At 40.4% G+C, this 21,099-nt stretch overlaps 1 protein-coding gene across 2 annotated transcripts; it reads left to right on the top strand.

Moving 5' to 3' along the window:
- Positions 1–9,899: 9,899 nt before the first annotated feature.
- LOC117011867 (myosin regulatory light polypeptide 9) lies at positions 9,900–18,815 on the top strand. 2 transcript variants are annotated; one of them, XM_033087605.1, is made up of 4 exons: positions 9,900–10,055; positions 14,982–15,180; positions 15,663–15,824; positions 18,320–18,815. In XM_033087605.1, the coding sequence occupies exons 2-4, from the start codon at positions 14,997–14,999 to the stop codon at positions 18,490–18,492; spliced, it is 519 nt and encodes a 172-aa protein (XP_032943496.1). In that variant the 5' UTR covers positions 9,900–10,055; positions 14,982–14,996; the 3' UTR covers positions 18,493–18,815. The 2 variants fall into 2 exon arrangements, with proteins under 2 accessions (XP_032943496.1, XP_032943495.1); XM_033087604.1 differs by lacking the exon at positions 9,900–10,055 and adding an exon at positions 13,829–13,948.
- Positions 18,816–21,099: the final 2,284 nt, after the last annotated feature.

Raw genomic sequence — 21,099 nt, 5'->3', positions numbered from 1 at the left:
AGTTTCAACACAGGACTACTTTCCTCATTTATCTACTTCCTAAATCTCTCTTGCTTTTTTCTACTACCTTTGCCCCAAAGTTCGTAAAGAAGGTTTATAGTTTTAACTTAGGTTTTATTAAACGCACATGACATGTCGGGCTCTGTGCCAGGTATGGGGACTACAAACAGAAGAAGGCATACTTGGGAAATATGTCTGCCTTCATTATCATGGTTCTTTATTCTTCCTGAATTGTGTAGCACACATTAAGACACTGGAGAATACTGACCTTGGTCAAGTCCCTTCAAACGTAACCTCTGGCTCTTTGACCTTTCAGGGATTACTGGGTAGTGCTGCCAGACCATTGCCTTAATGCTTTACTGAATCAGCTCTCAATGGAGCAGGGCAAAAGGTTTCTGTGTGAAATGTTGACAAGTTACATGAAATGGAAACTGCCCATATTAATTACTTTCATTTACCATTATTTCTCCAGGAGAAAGAACAACAAGAACTCAGAATCAAAATTTATAATACACTTACAGGTAGTTAGCAAAGCAAATATTTTCCCAAAGCACTAATTTCAGTGGAATCAAGTCTTACTGGAAAGTACACAAGAGACCATAGAAACTCTTTTCTTGGGAAGAACAAAAACATATGTCAATATTTTGGGTAAATATTCCCACTCCAAATTATTAACACATCCTTATTAAAAATTAGCATGCTTCATCAACCAATATAGTATAGAGGCTTTGAAGTCATACAGACCTGGGTCAGAATCGTGCCTTTCTCTTCCCTAAAATATGACCTTGAGCAGGTTATTAACTTCTCTAATCTTTAAGTTCCTCAACTGTAAAATGCAGGTGACAGTAACTAATCATTGCAGGGCAATGATTGAGAGGTAATACTTATAAAACACGTAGCAGAGTGGCTAGATCCATAAATAATAATAATTCATTACTTTATTATTATTATTGTTAAAAGTACACACTGGAAAACTTCTACTTATCCAGTGTAAAACTAATATAGGATGTTTACAAACTAGTTGGAAAGCAAGTCAAACATACATTAAAAAGTAGAGAACAATCAAAACTGATTTTTCAGTGCAATGGGATGTTAAACATGAGGTTGATGTTATTTCAGAATTTTGGCAGATATCCCAAAGGCTGAGAGCATTAGTTGTGAGAACATCTATTCAGGACGTACTAAATCAATTCAAGATGTGTGAAATCAATTTTGTGACCTCTTGTTAATGATCTTTCTCAGGAATTATAAGATGCAAGAAGCTCAATCTCCACACCTGAGAGACCAGCATCCAGAATTCTTTGGAGAGAGTTTTCAGGGTTTTGTGCATCAGTGGCACACACATCGTGTGAAGAGTGGGTAATGTTTCTCATAGCACTTTGAAGATATAACCGCCCCACATTCAGCATGTATTGTTGTTGCTGGAGCAAAGCATACTGCTGGTCTAAATATTGTTCCATTATAGGCAATCTGTCTTTTCTCTCTGGAAGTTTTTACTATTTTCCTTTTACTCTATATGTTCTAAAATTTCACTATGATGTGACTTGGTATATATTTACTTTTATTTTTCCTGCTTCATATTCAGAGTGCACTTTCAATCTGAATAAAGATTCTTTGACTCTCTTTCAATTCTGGAAAACTCTCCGTCATTACCTCTTAATATTGTTTTCCATTCTCATTTGTATCTTGTTCTGGATTTCCTATGAAATACACAATGGATTATTTCAATACATCCTCCATAACTTTTGACAGTTCTTTTCTGTTATCTTTTTGTCTCTTTGTGTTATGTGTTGGTGAATGCCTCAGTACTGTCTTCTAATCCACTAAACCTCAAAATGTCCAAAACTGTAACTGTCATTTCCTATCATTACCATAGCCCATACTCCAAACTATTTCTTCCCACGTTCCTTATTTCAGTGATCGGCATTACCATCTGTCAGATATCCTGATTGTTCTCCCAGGTTTACTCTCTGCTAAGCCTCTATACTATCCGAGTGATCTGAAGATAATACTATTTTGGCCATATTCATTCTATACTCAAGACAGATCAGTGGTATCCCTTTGACCTTCAGAAACATGACTTCAAGACCATTCAGGATATGGTCTCTGCTTACCCCCTTGGCCCCATATTTCTACCATTTTCCCCTCATACTCTACCTTCCAGCTTTTCAGTCATTCAATATGTATTTTTATTTATTGAGTACCTGTAATGTGGTAATTACTACTCTAGGCCTTGGGGATAGTTAGTAAACAAAGCAGGCCAAAAAAACCCTGTTTATGGAACTTAGTGGGGGATATAGTCAGTAAACAAAATAAATAAGTAAAGTACATAGTATGTCAGAGTTAATAAATGCAATGGAAAAAATAAAGCAAGGGAAGAGAATGCTGGAGGTGGAAGATGAATCATGAAAGTTCAAATAGAATGACTATAGAAGGTGTTATTGAGATAGCGATATGTGAGAGAAGACTTGAAAGAGTTGAAGTAGAAAGAAATGAAAATATTAGATCATTAAAATCAGGAGGAATATCAAATGCAAAGGTGTTGAAATGGAAAACATACCTGTCTTCTTCGAGAAACAGCAAGATCAATATGGGGAGGGTAGGCAGTAGAAGATGAAGTCGGAGAAGTTCCCAGAGTCTGATCTTTTCGGGCCTCATTGCCATTGAAAAGTGTTTGGCTTTCACTCTGAATGAGGTCAGACACCATTGAAGAGTGTCAAGCAAAACAATGACAAGATCTAATTTATGATTTGAAGGGATCACTCTGTGGCTGTATAGAAGCACAACATAGGGGAAGTAAGAAGACCAGTTAGAAGTCTTGCGTTTGGATAACTCGCACTAGGGTGGTATCAGTAGAGGTGGTGAGACATAGTCATATTCTGATACATTTTGAAGAACTTAATGAATAGGTTTGTGCTAATTACTGTTCTAGACCCTGGAACTACTTTGAAAGGTTGGATGCGGGTCATGAAAAGAAAAGAGGAAGCAAAGATGAGTCAAAGGTTTTTGGCCTGAGCAACTTAAAGTATGCAATTGCCATTAACCTAGGTGGAGAAGATAGCAGGAAGAGAAGGTTTTGGAGGTAAGATTAGCAGATCTGTTTTAGAGTCTGAGATGCTTAGTAGGCCTCCTCATGAAGATGTCAAGTGAATGTTTAGATAAATGAGTCTGGAATACAGGCAGAGGTCTTGGCCAGAAATACCTAGTTGGGAGCAATCACTGTCCAAAATATAAATAGTATTTAAAGCCATGAGAGTGGATGAGATCAGCTAGGGAAGGAGTGTTGACAAAAAAGAGAGCCAAGCACTGAGCCCTTGGTTACGCTGAGGAACTGGAGAAATTAGGAGGAACTGACAAAGGAGACTGAAAAGTAGCCATAAGGAAGGGGGGGAACCAGGAGAATGCAGCCTCCTCGAAGAAGAAAGTGTTTCAAAAGTGAGAATTTACCTCGTTACACCTGTTTGAGAACTGAGAATTGGCCTTGATGACATGAATGACACTGGTGACTTTCATAAGCCAACATTTATTGAGGTGGTGGGGGAAAAGCCTTATTATAGAGGGTTTAAGAGAGAATTAGAGCCAGTGAGTATTAGTGACTGTTTTGAGGAGTTTTAAGGGGAACAAAGAAATAGAACAGTAGCTGGAGGAAGAAAGTGCATCAGGAAGAGGGTTTTTTGGTTGCTGTTTTGTCTTTATTAGTTTTCTATTGCTGCTATAACAAATTATCACAAATTTAGTGGCTTAAAATAACATAATTATCTTACAATTTGGCAGGTTAAAAGTCCAACATGGGTCTCACTGGGCAAAAAAAAAAAAAAAGAAAAATCAAGGTGTCGGCAGCAAGACTGTGTTCCTTTTTAGAGGCTTGTCATGTGGGGTCTCTGGTCCCGCTCCCTGCATAAGAACGTAAGATATGGCGAGGCCAAAAAGGAACTCCAACAGAGCCAAGGATAAGGGGTTCATACTACTATATTCTCGCTGGCGGCTGGGTTGGAGATACAGGAAGCAGGCTCCCCATGATGCGCAATCCACCGTCCGCTTCTCTGCCAACCAATCAACCAACCTACCCGCGTAGCCATGGCAGTTATATTAATGGCTAATGGCTAACCAGTAACAGCTGATGGTCAACTAGTCACAGCTGATGGCCATCTAGTACCCGAGCCAGCACCTCTCCACGTGAGGCCGAGAGCCTGGAAACTGCTCTCCTGGCTGTGTCCCCACAGGCTCTAGGGGATAATCCATTTTTCTTGCCTTTTCCAGCTTCTAGAGGTCAGCCATTTCTTGGGTCATGGCCCCCTTCCTCCATCTTTTTTTTTTTAATTAGTTTCAGGTGTACAGAACCATGTACTAGTTAGACATTTACACTCCTCACAAAGTGATAATACCCTTCCCCCAATCTACTACTCCTCTGATATTGTATACACTGTAGCTGTTAATCCTTTCCTCCATCTTTAAAGCCATCAGCTTTGCGTCACTGTGGGGACAGAGCCAGGAGTGCAGTTTCCAGGCTCTCGCCCTCACGTGGAAAGGTGCTGGCTCAGGTAGTAAATGGCCATCAACTGTGATTGGATGGCCATCAGCTGTGGCTAGTTGGCCGTCAGCTGTAGCCAGTGAGCCATTGGCCACTAATATAACTGCCGTGGCTACGCTAGCAGAAAATGGGGGCTAGCAAGAAGATGGTGGCTGAGCCTGCAAGCGTGGAGTGTAGCAGAGTGTGGATTGCGGATTCTGTGGCTCCACTTCCTGTGTCTCCAATCCAGCCTCCAGCAAGACTATAGTGGTATGACTCCCCTACCTATGGCTCCGTGGGTGTTCCGTTTCGGCCTAGCCACATCCTGTATTCTTATGTGGGGAGCGGGAGCTGAGACCCCGCATGCCGCCCTACACGACAAATGGCGCAGTGAGCAGGGTCTCCCGCACAACAATCACTCTGACTATTCTTCCAGTCATATCTCCCTCTGTCTTATCCTGCCTCCCTCTTTTGCTTTTAAGGCCCCTTGGGATTGGACCCACTGGGATAATACAGGATAATCTCCCTATTTTAAGATCAACTCATTAACAAGCTTAATTCCCCTTTGAAATGAAACCTAAAATATTCACAGATTTTTGAAATTAGGACATGGACATGTCTGGGGAGTCATGATTCTGCTTGCCACATATGGGACATATTACAGCATACTGGTTGATGGGAATAAGAGAGAGAGAGAGAGAGAGAGAGAGAGAGAGAGAGAGAGAGAGAGAGAGAGAGAGAGAGAGAGAGAGAGAGAGAGAGAGAGAGAGAGAGAGAAAACTTGAAGAGGAAGAAGTGGGCTGAATCATTGGAGTGACATGAGTGAGAAAATGGAGGAAATGGCTTTTCATAGGAGTAAGGAGGGTTTCTCTCTATTTAACAGGAGAGAAAGAAAAAGACAACATATAGGGATAGACACTGACTGGTGGGTAGATGTTGTGGGAGCCATTTTTTCCTCAGACTTAGAAGAAAGGTCATAGACTGAAAGCAAGGATGGGGGTGTTGAAAGTGTGAGAAGACAGGAATTATAAAACTGACATCTAAGAGAGAAGGAACATGAAAGGACTAGGGAAATGTCATGAGCATTAAAGGCCCACTTGAGGTCATTAATGTAAAGCGTGACCATTCAGCTCGTTTCCTCCAGTAGAGTAGGCAAAGCATTGCTATGTTAGTTAGGATAGGCTGATTGCTCTACATACTCCAAATTTCAGTGCCTTAACACAACCAAAGATGATTTCACACTAAGAAATTTACATAGATTATCTCACTTAATCCTCACAACGGTTGAATAAAGTAGGTATTATTATTATGCCCTTTTTCAGATGAGTAAACTAAAGAATTTGTTGAAGTAAGCTGTCATGCAGGGTGTCCTGCGGGGTCTCTGGTCCCACTCCCCACACAAAAACGCAGGATATGGCTAGGCCAAAAAGGCACACCCACGGAGCCATAGGTAGGGGAGTCACACCACTATACTCTCGCTGGCGGCTGGGTTGGAGACACAGGAACCAGGAGCAACACAATTCTCAACCCTCACTGTGCCGCTTGCAGGCTCAGCCACCATCTTCTTGCTAGCTCCCCCCCTTTTTTTGCTAGCCTAGCCACAGCAGTTATATTAGTGCCCAATGGCTCACTGGTTACAGCTGACGGCCAACTAGCCATAGCTGATGGCCATTTGATCGCAGTCGATGGCCATTTACTACCTGAGCCAGCACCTTTCTATGTGAGGCCGAGAGCCTGGAAACTGCTTTTTGGGGCTCTGTCCCCACACTCCACCCCTACAGGGTCTCGCCTCACAATCTACGCGACAAGCGTCTTCCGCGAGGGGCCCTGTGCGAGGAGCCTGGAGGTGAATGCTATTTCCTGGACACAGCCAAGCTCTCTGGTCACAGCCAGGGTTTCTCAGGGCACCACCAGTACTTCTGGGCACAGCCAGACTTCCTGGACTTCTTAGGGTACCACTAGTCTCCCCGGGCACAGCCAGGGTTTCTCAGGGCACCACCAGTACTTCTGGGCACAGCCAGACTTCCTGGACTTCTTAGGGTACCACTAGTCTCCCCGGGCACACGAGGGCCTCTCAGGGCACTGCCACTCTCTCTGAGCTCAGCCAGACTTCCTGGACTCAGCCAGGGCTCTCAGGGCACTGCCACTCTCTCTGGGCACAGCCAGACTTCCTGGACACAGCCAGGGCTCTCAGGGCACTGCCACTCTCTCTGGGCTCAGCCAGACTTCCTGGACTCAGCCAGGGCTCTCAGGGCACTTGCCACTCTCTCTGGGCACAGCCAGACTTCCTGGGCTCAGCCAGGGCTCTCAGGGTACCGTGCTGGAACAACAGCGGCTCACAGTCAATGTGCTTACATATTCTGGATGGCGGCCGGTCAAGACACAAAAGCAAATATCCGCCAGTTCCATTACATGGTGGTATGGTCCCAAACAGTCAAGTGGTCAATTAAATTAGGGATGGAAGGCAATTCCCCACAGTCCACAGTCATTTGCCAGGGCTGTCCTGGGGGTGAGGGATGACCTTGACCTCACCCGCATCTCCCATGGAGGACTCAGCAAGCATTTCCTCCTGGGACTACAAGTCCTGCATCCGGGCTGTCTCAGCAAGCACTTCCCAGCTCACAGGGCCACAATGACCTTTGCTTTCTCCGGCCTCTGCTGGTTGGGGAACCGTCCATGTCTTCCCACCCCTCCACGGCGGTCCAGCTCTTAGGCAGCTGCTCCTCCTGGTCTTCCTGCAACTGAGTGTTCATATGCACAAACTGCTCCACTGCCCTTCGGGGAGCTTTGGCCGACACCACACCCTGATCGCTGCGCCATTTGTCATGCAGGGAGGCCTGCGGGGTGTCAGGCGGGGTCTCTGCAACCGCTCCCCACACAAAAACGCAGGATATGGCTAGGCCAAAAAGGAACACCCACGGAGCCATAAGTAGGGGAGTCATATCTCTATACTCTCGCTAGCGGCTGTGTTGGAGAAACAGGAAGCAGGAGCCACCCTGTGGGCAACCCTCACTGCTCCACTTGCTAGCTGAGCCACCATCTTCTTGCTAGCCCCCATTTTCTGCTAGCCTAGCCACGGCAGTTATATTAGTGCCCAATGGCTCACTGGTTACAGCTGACGGCCAACTAGCCACAGCTGATGGCCATTTGATCGCAGTCGATGGCCATTTACTACCTGAGCCAGCACCTTTCTATGTGAGGCCGAGAGCCTGGAAACTGCTTTTTGGGGCTCTGTCCCCACATAAGCCTAAACCATAATTTTTGTTTTAGGTATTAATTTTATTTGGGAGTATTTAAAAATATTATTTGCCTCCTGATCACCTCCAGACAATCAAGCATGCTGCTCCCTTTGCCTGGAATCTCTCTTTCCCCACTTCTAGAATCAGCTCTGCAATAGTCCTTTGGGGGACATCTTCCACAAGTCTCCAGACAGGTTTATTTCCTCCTCTGTGCTCCTTCTATAGGTCTTACCTAATTGTTCTGTAATGATGTGTTCCACAGTTACTTCCTGACAGTCCCTGTGCCTTTGCGATCCTTTCTACTTCCTCCCAACCCAGAGGTAGCAACGATGTTCTATTTCAAAAAGCGTAAACCACAGCACCTACCACAGTGCTTGGCAATGCAGGCGCTGCTTACCTGTTAGTTAAGTGGAAGGAAAGGAAGACAAACAAGGCAATTGTCTGACACCACAGAAGCAAAAAAATGTTGCTGCTCCCTTTCCTGCTGAGGGGAAAACTAAACTACCCATTTCATTATTATGGATTAATGTTTTCTTTCTGAAGGAAAGGACAGTAGTAGGATTGAGCTCTCCGTGGTGGCAGGCCACCACTTGGTGGAGGTGTAAGTGCACTGCAAGGTGCTCCACTGCTTCCCAAGCCAAACTTCAAGAACGAACTGTAGTTTCCCACCCACCATTTGGAATTTGAGCTGTCACTTGCCTAAGCCTTAGGCCCTAAGTTATCTTCCTCTGTCCCCAACTTTGACGATGTCACTTAGGACCCCTGTTAAATTGATGGCTTCCTCAGACCTGCCCTGGAAGATTCTGATTCAGTGGGTTGAATAATTTGTATTTTTAACTAGTATTTCAAGTGATTCTTATTATCAAGGCAGTTTAGGAAATTAATCATGTTTCAGTCACTCTATAGAATTGGGGCGTTTATTTTTGTGACTTTACCGCTAAGTTAACTTAAAAATATATTGGTTAATAGATAAAATCCTCCTGAGGTCCTTGAAGGTGTAGCTTGATATTTAGTGTATTTCTCTGAAGGTTTTACCTTTCTTTTCAGCAGAGTGATTCCAGTATTGTTTTAAAAGAGCAGCTTTTAAGGGAAGACCCATAGGACAACCCCAAATTTCAGGACTGTTCTGGCACAGAGCCAAACTAGGCACTGAACATTAGTGCTAGGATGATGATCTGAGTATTATCAGAACTCATTCACTTCTTTCATAGATGAGGTGATCAGCACCATAGTCTTCCTCATCAGACTGTGGATGGAAAAAGATAGAATCTGGGAGAGCATTCTCTTTTCCTTTAACAAGACGCATTATTAGTTGTCCTAGGTAAGAAGAGCTGAGAAAAAATAGGCCCGATTTTTTATTCCTATTTTCAACAAGCCACACGTCTGCATCATAGTGAGATGCAGAGATTTAGTAAACTCTTGTTGCTGGTTGCCTGTCTTCCTGGTCGGATTCAGTCAGGCTCTCCTTGTTAATCGGGATCAAAGTGGCTCTTCCAGTGGGAAAAACAACAGCAAATGCTTTTGAAAAGGAAGGAAGTCTTCAGCCACTTGTGACCTTATGAAATCTGGGCCAAAAAGATAGTGGCCGTATGGCTGAAGACCCTCGGAACTTCATAATATTTGCTCCCGTGTTACAGGTGGCACTCTTCATAAAATAACACTGTACAAAGACATCAACTCGATCGCACAAAGGCTTCCTACCGCGTTACACGCACTGCTGTGGGACCCACAGGGGTAGCGTGTCTCTGAAGAGAGCCCCACGCGCAGGCGTATGACTGCCCAACGCCAGGACCCGGCGCTCAGAGGCGGGGTGAAGTCAAGTCACGTGGTCCGTACAGCCCTCTCCGCGATTTCCCTTACAAGGACTTGGACCGACGAGCCCCGCCCCTGGCCGTGCCCTGGAATGTGCGGGGATGCTAACCCACAGGACAGATTTAACCATCTGCTCATAGGAAAGAGGGGAAGAAATGCATACATTATAGAGTGGGGACAAAAACCACGGAAACTCAGACATCAGACCCAACGAATCACTACACATTAGCATATTCTCTAAATCGCCGCTTCATATTCCTTCCCGTGCACTCTGTCAAAACTGCGCCCTTTGAGCACATTGGCAACTGCACCCCCCGTCACCTTTCCATTTCGCCAGGCCCACTCTGTTGGCCGAGAATGGTGACTTCCTTCCGGTTTGCTAAGCGGAGGGCGGAAGTGTTGGTTTTGAGCGGCTCTGGGTGTAGTGGGGTTGTGATAGCTGCAGCAAGCGCAGAGAGGTCACTGAAGTACTCGGATTCTCGCGGCTGTGCAGGGTGAGTGGTGCTCGCGGTCCGGCGCGCGAGGGTCATCCCGCGGTCCCGTCTCCGCGAGGCTGCGGCTGGGAAGGCAGCGGCACTCAGCCGCGAGCCTCCGGAGCTCGGAGCGCTCCTGGGCAGGTGTACCTCCAGCCGGTTCCCCCGTTTGGAGCCTGAGGGCCAGCTCCGGGAGCGAAGGCCGCGGCCGGAAGTGGCCCAGACGCGAACTTAGCTCCTTTGCCCCACTTGGAGTTTGGGAAGTTGGGCGATAGCCGGGCTCGCGAAACCCGAGCCCCGCAGCGCTGACTCCGGGGATATGTTTAGTTTCTAACGTAAACTTGCCCGAATCTAGAGAGAGTGCGTAAAAACCGTAGCACGGTGTCCGCCCCCGACTGCTGTAGCTGTTGTTGATCTGTGTGGCTACATTCAGTAGGAATAACCAACTCAGATTAGCAACTTCCTCATTTCAGTATTCACTTTTGTAATTAGATTTTGTTAAAAGTTGTATTTGGGGTTTGGGGTTTAGTTTGCGGCTTGAGAAAAACTCCAGAATACACCACCATGTTCCTTTTTGATGGAGACTTTGGGTTAAGTCAGTTTGCCAGTGTTAACTTTTAAAGTAGTTGAGAAGGCCTATGAAAATACATAGCAGTTCTTTACAGAACTTTGGAACAGAAATATGCGTTCAGCTGAGACTTGTAAGTACAAAAAAAAATTATATCCAAAGATAAATAATTCCTTAAAATTACTACTATTTGTTTCGTGTTCTGGAAGGCTTTTGATAAAACTTGACCAGAAAAGCTTTTTATTGTCAAAAATGAAGCTTTTGGCAAGTGAACCCTGACAACTAATTCAAGTGCTAAGAACTTTTTGGGTGTGGCGGTCTTAAGAGAACTGGTCCTACCTTCAACCGGAAGTTTGCACAGGAATTGAAAACTTGGTTTAGTTGGAACGGAAACCAACCTGAAAATGTACTTTAAAAAACTGGTTGGCACCAAAAATTACGTATACTTAATTGAAAAAAATGCGTTGATTAAATGAGACAGATTTGGTCTGGATTTGGGAAGCTGACCAAATACTAGGAAGTGTTTTCTAAGATGGGAATTTTCCCTTAAAGAATGTATCATATTTCCTAGAATACTGTCAAATTGTTCTGTAGTAAAAGTCTCTAAATTATTTTACATTTATTAACACTTTATAACTACTGGACTCTGATTCTGACCAGAGTAATCTAATGTAATATTAGTACAGATTAATCCGATTTCATAAATGAAACCATAGTTTCTAGAGATTCTGAAAAATCTTACTGTTGCCGTTGGTGTGTGAGGAAATCTTGAGGCTTTTTTCGTAACAATCTAGTCCAGCATCTTCCTTAAATGCGTATCTCCTTTTGTCATAACTCCTAAATGATTCTCTTCCTATTTAATCAAGCTAAAAAGAAACAAAACAAAACAAAAAAACCCATTAATTCATTGTCCCAAGACTCCCTTCTCAATTTAAAACAAAATTACACTCCTTTAGATTGGTAAACTGAACTGAATCTCCTTTACCACTATTAACCATTTCATTCATTTTCTCATGCATCTGAAATTATATATTTCATAGAAGCCTGCTCTACAAGTCTCCCTTCTTTTAAGTTTCATACAACACATATCCCTTCACACCTAAGATCTTTCATTAAATGCTTGAAAAATAGACTCTAGACTCTAACTTAGAATGAGTGAGGATCCTCATAGCTTGGAAATACTCAGGTGTCTACATAGCAATCTTCCCATCCTAAATAAAGAATACTTAACGTTGACATATGAAATATTTTCAATTTTATTTTACCCTAACTTTCCAAATTTCTATGCAACTTGTGCATTTGCTGAGGTCTTGTTACATGAAGACACTTACAGTCTTAATTGTTTGGGGAAAGTAAAATGGAAAGAAAACTAGAGTTATAGCAAGGAGTACGACAGTATCATAAGTGACATCATGTTCCTGATTTGGCTCCCTCTCCACCATTGTTTATTCCACCCATACTTTTAATTTGGTAGGAAAAAATAAACTATTACACTTTTCCTTATTTTGGAACAACTGATTGTGAAGCTGAACTCCATATCCCTGAAAGACTCCAGGTTTCTGGTGGGAGATAAACACATAGAGTGGAATATAACCTCTTTGAAAAGGTAAAGGCCCAGGTAGTACTTGTCCAACGTTACACTACCAGTTTTTGTTAGAATTAACTACCTTAATTTGTTAGCATTAAGACTAACATCTGAATCTCTTAATTCTAAGAATGTCTAGTAGCTTATAACAGGGTTTTTCAAGGTCTTTCCCCAACCCACCCCCCTGAATCTTTTAGAAATAAAAATCTTTTCTGAACTCACAGTGTTTGATAATCATATACCACCTTTGAGTTACTTTTCATTATTGTCACACATTGTTTTAACTTGAGAGTCATACTTCTGGAATGAAAACTATGTGACTCATTTCATCAGTTGAACCAATCATCTCATTTCTTTATAGTTGCCTCCCCAACTATATTTTCAGCTTGAAGCTAGGACAATTGCCTTACATTTCTTAATTCTTAAATAGTATTCAACACTAGTGACATTTAATGCACATTAATATGATTAACTGATCATGTTAAAGATTAAGTACTGAAAGAGCTAAAGAAAAGTTCTGTGTGAGACCGTTGTCAGTGCTGACCCCCAAAAAATCCTTTATAACTTAAAAAAACTTTTATATTTACAAATTTAAAGAATGCCTGATTAAAAGAAAAACATAGGAAATACGTCAGAATTAAAAAAATGTGTGTATATTTGTTTTTTTATATATATGGGTATACATATAAACATATACACACATATATGGTATTTTATAACCCAAAGTAAGCGTTTTTAAAGGGGGCTCCCACCAAATGTAGTTAATACAAGGTTTTGTAGATTTAAAAAATCAGTTGTCAACCATTTGATTTATAAGTCTCATCTGTGTCTTTGTTCTTAGGAGAAGACAATGTTGTCAAACAAAACAGACTATTTTTAAAGACATGCTTTGGTTTGCTATGACATGATATGCCAAAAATAATGAAGAGATACGGACTGGCAAATATGTGTCACTCTTGTGGTCTCGGCCACTCACCACAAATCCTTCAGTACATTTAAGAGATGGGGGAATGATACACTCCATAATTTCTTATAGTTTTTAAAACTACATTTAGAATGGGGGAGGGAGGAATTACATCTTTAGAGCATTATGTAGTTTAGATAATAATGGGATTTACTGCCCCTAAAAGGTGCTACAAAATGAAAATAGGCATTCGTGAATGGTTTAGGTAAATTATGAAAGGCAGCTTCCTAAAGCGTGACTAAGGGAAACTTGGAAATTAAGGAGCAGGATATACCTTAACTTCTATATTATGTAAGGTATACCTTACCAATAGCACATACCAGTATATCGCCAAGGACTGCTGTATTGAATTGACAAATTTGTGACTCTGTGGAATTTCCTGCTAAAATCTAAGAACAGATTTAGCGTAAAAAAATAAAAAAAACTAAGGCAGAGCTTTTCTAATTATTTCCATAATTGAATTTAGTCTGTGTGATGTGGTATAATCAAGGAAAGAATGTAAGAAATCACTTTTTAAACTCACACAAAGCATTGTAAGATCACAGTGTTGAGATCTAGATACCGCTTCATTCTTTGCAGTCCACAGATTTATTTTTAGAGCAAGGGCATAGTGTTTTGCTACATCATAGCTAAATGTTGTTTTCACAACGTAAGCTTTAAAATTGTTATCCTGGTCAGAGTGAAATCAGTAGTGCCTATTTTAGACCTGCTTGGAAGAATATAACTCAATACAGTGTCTTAGTCTTGCTGGTTACAGGTCTTGCAGGCTACCTTCGCCACCTCAACTTTGAAGGATGGTACGGTAAAACTTTATTATCTAATGACTATGGGATTTTTAACTCCAAACAAAATTTTGTAGTCTTTTAAAGATTGAGTGCTGAAAGGAAAATTGCCTTACCATTTTAGGTAGATACTCTTTTGATTTTTAACTTAAATTTTGCAGAGATAAATTTAGATTATTAGGAAAAAAATAGATTATTAAAGAGCAAAGATGGTTTCCATATCTCTTAAAATGTTTTCTAAAACTTTCTAAAAAACTAAGTTAGCTTTAAAAACTATTGTGCTCTGACTTAGTCACAAGTGATTTAGCTTGGCTCTGCAAGAAATTGGTTTGGACAGAGTAGAAATGTCATTAAAATTCACTTACAGATTAACTAACTTCACAGTTTTCTATATTTTCAGTTAGCCTTTCAACAAATATCTTTCTTGAACTGCTTTGATTCCAGAAGTGAGGGTACAATAAGAAATGTTAGTTACAAGTGGAATAACGATGTTTGGCAATAAGGATTAGGAAAGGAAGACCTGTTCCATCTGTTAGTCCTCCTTCCTACTTTCTGTCCACTTAAGAATGGAACTTCCACAGCACTGAAGTATAGAACTGGCACTGTTTCTGCCAGAGTACCTATGTTATTTTGTTTCTTGTTTCTATATTGCTACTAAACCAGTAAAATTGGTTATCCGTCCATATTAGGCTATACAGCAGTACTGGGGCCATGGAATCTAGTTGATATACTCTGAGCTTTGAATTAATGTTGGTTGTAGTTTGGAATTTAAAGTTACTGGTGGACTGTTGATTGAATGTTGTTAACTAAGGAGGAGTGAACTCAAAGCATGATTCTGGTTTTTCTCTTTGTAGTTTGGTTCTATGAGTAATGGTATCAGTTGTAGTTTGGTTCTATGATACCAGTTAGTTGAGAGAGACTTTTGCCAAGTGATATATCTTCCTGATAATTTTTAGACACATATTTCTGTAACTCAAACAAGTGAGGAAGGTTGATTTATTTTACCTTTTGTTAATCTTTGTCTTTTTGTATGTCCCTTCCTAATTAGGATCTAAACACCACCATGTCGAGCAAAAGGGCAAAGACCAAGACCACCAAGAAGCGCCCCCAGCGCGCAACATCCAATGTGTTCGCCATGTTTGACCAGTCACAGATTCAGGAGTTCAAAGAGGCCTTTAACATGATTGATCAGAACAGAGATGGTTTCATTGACAAGGAAGATTTGCATGATATGCTTGCTTCTCTGGGTAACGATCAGTTTTAATATTAATACATGTATTAGATAGAATTTTTATTACACAGTTAATGTTTATTTCTTAAGTCTTAAAGCTCTGTGAAGCCAATCTAATGATGTTGTAATTTACTAAGTAACACTCAAAATCTAGAGTAGTGTCTCCCAAAGTGTGATCCTTGGACCACCTGCAGATTTCTGGCCAGGTGTCAGGATTAGGTTAGGGGCCAGCCGTGCACACGTGTGTTGCAAACCCCAATCTTGATTTATGAGAGCGGTATTATTCCTTGTGATATTCAAATAGAATAGCATGCAATCTCCAGACTCATCATACAGGTCCTGTTCATTGAGAAGACTGTTTTCCAAATACTTTTGCTATCATGAATGCCAACAGCTAACTGTTTAAATGGTAATCTTTCTTGTCAAAATGTTTACTATGATGAATAGTTGATGCATTTTGTGTTGTAATTAAAACTATGACTCTCTTTTTTTGTTTAGGGAAAAATCCAACTGATGAATATCTAGACGCTATGATGAATGAGGCTCCGGGTCCCATCAATTTCACCATGTTCCTCACTATGTTTGGTGAGAAGTTAAATGGTACAGATCCAGAAGATGTCATCAGAAATGCTTTTGCTTGCTTTGATGAAGAAGCAACTGGTAATTACCAAATGATTTAATATTTATTTATGGTAACTAAAATATATAATGACTTGAACTGTGATGGCATAGTACCCTCAAATTTATACCATACCTGTTTGTTGTTTTTTTCTCTTACGGTATCAACTCACTTCATTGCTTCTACCCCTAAATATTGATTTACAATTTAGTAGGTGTAGGAAACTTACGTTACTCCTTTACGAGAACTTCACAAAGGTTAGGCTCTCAGTAAATACATGTTGAATGAATAACTTTTATAAGAGTAATCTTGGATAAAGCATAAATTGCTATAGGCTGTGACATCAGTATAGTCCTATTTATCAGATACCTCTCAGTTCTGAGATTATTTAAATCTGGTATGTAACCTTTTGCCCTGAAATCAGACTCCCTGGTTTCATATTCCTATTCTGCATAATAGCTTTGTGACTTTGGGCAAGTTACTTAACTTATCTAAGCCTCTGTCTTCTTATTTGTAAAATGGGCAATAATATTACCTACCTCATAGGGTTGTTGTGAGGATTAAATGAGGAAATGAGATAATAGCATACTGCTTGGCATAGGTTAACTCAAAAACCCCAAAAAGTTAACTACATAAATGCCTGATCCTTTGGCAGAGTATGTATAAAAGATAAGGGGGCAACTCAACGTGGCGAGTTTTTTGAGAAAAAAGGCACACCCTTTGGCTATGCATTATTTGGAGTAGTTTAAATAGTCCAAGCATGGTCTGGTGATGGAAACAATAGTCTCCCCACTTTGGCTTTCAAGGCTCCCCACAATATGGCCTTCTTTGGCCTATTCACGTATACCACCCTCGATTCTTATATCATCTTTCTGATCTCCTTCCAAGCTCCTCTCTGCATTGTTATCCTAACTTACCTCTACCATTTCTGCCTCTGTGCCTTCCTCATCATACCACTGTCTCCCTCCTCTTGAAATCAAAATTCTTAATAGGGCAGGCAGTAGAGACTTGCTTTTTTTCCTCCTAAAGACACTTGTATATTGACTGATTTTTTTTTTTTTTTTACTCTAAGCAGTTGTTACCTTTAATGGAGGAGAATAAAACCATAAAAAGGAAATATCTTATCCATTCTTCAAACTCCTCTCAAGGGTCATATTCTTTATAGAGCCTTACTGTTTTCTTCTGCCCTGAGGAAAACTTAGAGCCTCTTCCTTCATTCGACTTCCAAACAATTTTATTTCTCTCTCTCCTGGCACATGCTCTGACCTTCTATTTTAGTTGTGTACTTATTCCCAATCATCACAGTCTCTCCTTTCTTCCAGGGTCTTAGCTGTGTGTCTTCAACAGCATCACGTTCCCATCTTTGTAACCGCCTCTAGCACTTACCACAGTCTCTTGCCCATAGACGATGATTAGTTTATGTGATCGTTGAATGACTTGGCTGTAGATGCTGATTTCTTTCTATAAACTAAAAGTCTAAGATTTGGGGAACTTTTTTAAAATCTAGGATTGATTTAGGGGAAAAAACCCATAAAACTAGAGTTTCTTATGTGAACTGACCTTATACTTTAAACTCATTTTATAGGAAATATCAATGTTTTAGCTTAATTTTACATGCAAGGAACTTGTCGTATTTTTCCTTTTTTACGTTATGAATTTTAAAATCCCTGTGCTTGAATTATCATTTATCACCATTGGTTTTTAGAGCATTAGTGGTTCTCAATCATGATTACACATGTGAATTACTAGGGGAGCCTTTCAAAAATATCAATGCCAGATAGTAAAGGTAGTATCTGGATTTTTTTTTTAAGCTCCCTGGATGATTCTGATTCTTGACACGCAGTCAGATTTTATGAGAAAACCCTACTTTCACAATTCCGGAGCAGAAAGCACACTTTCCGGCTCACAACTCCACATCCCCAGTGTCTAATCCAGTGGCTATTACATAGTTAATGCTCAAATATTTGTTCAGTGTTTTTGCACATCCTGAACCTAGCCATATTTGTTATTAAATCTAAACTAGATTTGTAAAAAAAAAAAAAAATTCATTTCACATATTAAAAAAAGTCAGAGGTAAAGTGAAATGCCTGAAATAACATAGCTTGTTAAAACTGGACCTCAAGACTCTGGTATTCTTTTCACTGAAGTACTTTATTCATGTTTATGATGTGGTATTGATTTAGTGTTATTTGCTTATAGAATAGTGAACATTCATGCTGTTTTGAGGAACTATGAGGCTTAAGTTCCTTAAACATACTTGACTGCTTTTGTTTAGGCATAGGGTTAGCCCCTATGAGGAAGAGATCAGGAGATGGATGTGGAGGGAGGTTGATAGAGCAGAGCAGGTTAATGCCACTAAGCAACTCGGCAGTTTCTAGGCAACTGCTGAGGCTGGCTTAAGGGTGTGAAGACCCCACATTTCATGTATTTGCATATTTATAGTTCTTACAGAGCATGCTTAGTCAAGTGCAGATCCTCCTTGTAATTTATCCTCAGAGTAGTTATGTATTCTGAACCCCTGTTCTTTATTCTTTAGGCTCCATTCAGGAAGATTACCTGAGAGAGCTGCTGACAACAATGGGAGATCGGTTTACAGACGAGGAAGTGGATGAGCTGTACAGAGAAGCACCTATTGACAAAAAGGGAAACTTCAATTACATTGAGTTCACGCGCATCCTTAAACATGGAGCAAAAGACAAAGATGACTGAAAAGAACTCCAAATTCCAGCCAAACGTTCCTTGTCGCCACTTTGGGTATTTCTGAGACTTTCTCTTAGGGCCCATAGCATGCCCCTAGCTTTACAGCTTTTGCCTTTCTTGTATTTATTCTCAGCCATTTTGGGCACATGCATCTCTATAATCAGACTGGAAATGGGACTTTTTGTCATTTTCAGAATAGAAAATGGGGTAATTTAACTTAACCAACCTCCCCCAAAATAACTGCAGTCTACACAGAGTCAGTATATTTTTTCAGAGAAAGTTATTCACTAAATTTTTTCTGAACCATAATTAAACTTGATGATAAAAACTTACTTGTTTAAAACTTCTTTATTTACCAAAATTGGCTTTTATTAGTTGCATCTTCCAAATACAGGTAGATGAGGCAAATCCTAGATAATGGTATGGTTATTAGACCTTTCCCTTACTCCTTCCAGTTTTCCTAACAATCGTACCTCCTCTATTCATTCCTTCCCCTCCCAGAGAAATCCAGTTTTAACTGCCGTAGTTGGGTTTCCTGCACTTTGTCTACCAATTTTAAAAATAATTTCCTGTAGAATTTGCATATATATGATAGCTTTGGTAGCTTTAAATCCTTAAGTTTAACATATCTGCCAACATCCCTCTTTACTTGTTCTGAGCTTTTGCACATTACTTCATGTCCTTTAAAATTAGACCAGGCCACTATTTTAATTTGTCCTCATTTTTAAAACTATTTTAGACCCAAAGATTCTGTGGAATACTTCTACCAAAAAGACAGATTTTTTTTGTATTGTATTTCAGTGTTGGAAATACAATACAGTAGTTTTTATATAAAGCTTTTCTTTAACACAACAATCCTTATTGAAATACCGTGTTTGTTTATGCAGAGATTCACCATGAATCCATGTGTGAATTTTGGACATTCCTGACTTGCCCACAATCAAAACAGCTGAAGCTACATGCCTGGGAAAGTGAGATCATTATTTCAATCCTAAAAATAACTTCTGCTATTTCCAGAAATGCAGGACTGTCAGTTAATCAGGAAGTGGTTGACATGTTCATTTGCTTTGGGCTTCAAAAATCTGACTCTCAAAGATTCATGAGTTTAAAAGTTGAAACATTGGGGGGAAAGTTGGTCGGAAATATTTGACAGCCTATAAAGATGAGCAATTGACAATTACACTAATAACTACGTTTTATGCTATCAGCAAGACTATCCCTGGTCAAAATATTACCTCGTTCAATAAACAAATAACTGAATGCGTTCACGGTGGCAGACCTTTGTACTCAAATGGATGCATGAGCTAGATCCTTTAACTTGAGAAGCCAGCTTTATAGAAAAGGAGAAAGACCAGTATCAAGACTGCTCTTGCCCCCTTCAAGTTTAGAATCTTAGCACCTGTCTTAACTGTTTGCCTTTTATGTGTTCCTGAATTTCATTCGGTGGTTTAAGCAAAGTACTTTTTTTCCAGACTATAGCCATGATGCTAAAATCTTGTTTACTGAATTGAATTTCCATTTCAACTGAAAAAGTATGATCACTCTGTTTTGTTAACAGATTTCTAACGAGGAACAATTAATATTGTTTTCACTCAGAAAAAAGGGGTCTCATATACTAAAATGATACCTGTGCGGTATCCCCATTTCCATTTCAGATAACTGCTCAAAGAAACAGCTGCCATTAGGAACAGTGCACGGTCTCCCCTGAATGAAATAAGTTCTGATTTAGTAATAGCAGTCTCTATATAGTAAGCAGGCTTTGCTTAAGCAAAGAAGATTGCTAATAAAAGCTAAAGCTTCGACTCCAAAAGTGGATTTGACTGAAAAACCAGTGTCTTAAAACCAGTCTCCATGATGAAAGTCGTACTAGAAACAAACCATTTCAGAAGTTCTGATGAAACCAGCCTCGTGGACAATAACATTCTTATCCACCTATTTATGATTATCTTGTCATTTGCACTCCAGGGCCCAAATTTTATTTGATCAAGGAGCATGTGTTTCAATAAGAGCTACTGGGGAAAAGAGGAAAACCAGACTATGAGACAAATGAAAGCAAATTCTGAAGAAAAAAGGCAATGATTTTCTACAAAGTAGGAGAGAAAAGACAGCAAGAAATGTAACACCTAGACTCAGGGATGTGCAGGCAATTTGTAAGAAGAATCAGAAGCCAGTAAAAGGGCTTGGAGAGGTAAATAGAGCTACAACAACAGTATGGAAGCCATAAACATTCAGTCCGTTATATTAGATACACTGGACAAAGATATGCCATAATTAACCAGTTCCCAAGTGCTAGATATTTAGGTAATCAGCTATTCATTCATACATTTTTTTCTTTTGAATCTAGAGAGAAAAAATACGCCTTAGACTTACTTTTCCTTAGAACAGTGCTATCCAGTAGAACTTTGTGATAATGGAAATGCTCTCTGTGCTGTCTGAAAGGACACTAGCCACATGTGACGATCAAGCACTTAAAAAGTGTCTAATATAACTGAGGAACTGAATTTTTAATTTAAATAGCCACATGTAATTAGTGACTATTGGAAAACAGTTCTAGAAACAAATACGGAGATCAAAGTCAAAGTACAGTCAGGGTGTCTCAGTTATGATCTTAATTAA

The sequence above is a fragment of the Rhinolophus ferrumequinum genome, chromosome 19 (genome assembly GCF_004115265.2).
Source record: "Rhinolophus ferrumequinum isolate MPI-CBG mRhiFer1 chromosome 19, mRhiFer1_v1.p, whole genome shotgun sequence".
Classification (NCBI taxonomy): Eukaryota; Metazoa; Chordata; class Mammalia; order Chiroptera; family Rhinolophidae; genus Rhinolophus; species Rhinolophus ferrumequinum.
The sequence above is the reverse complement of the archived record's forward strand: the minus strand, read 5'-3'. Positions and strand labels throughout refer to the sequence as shown.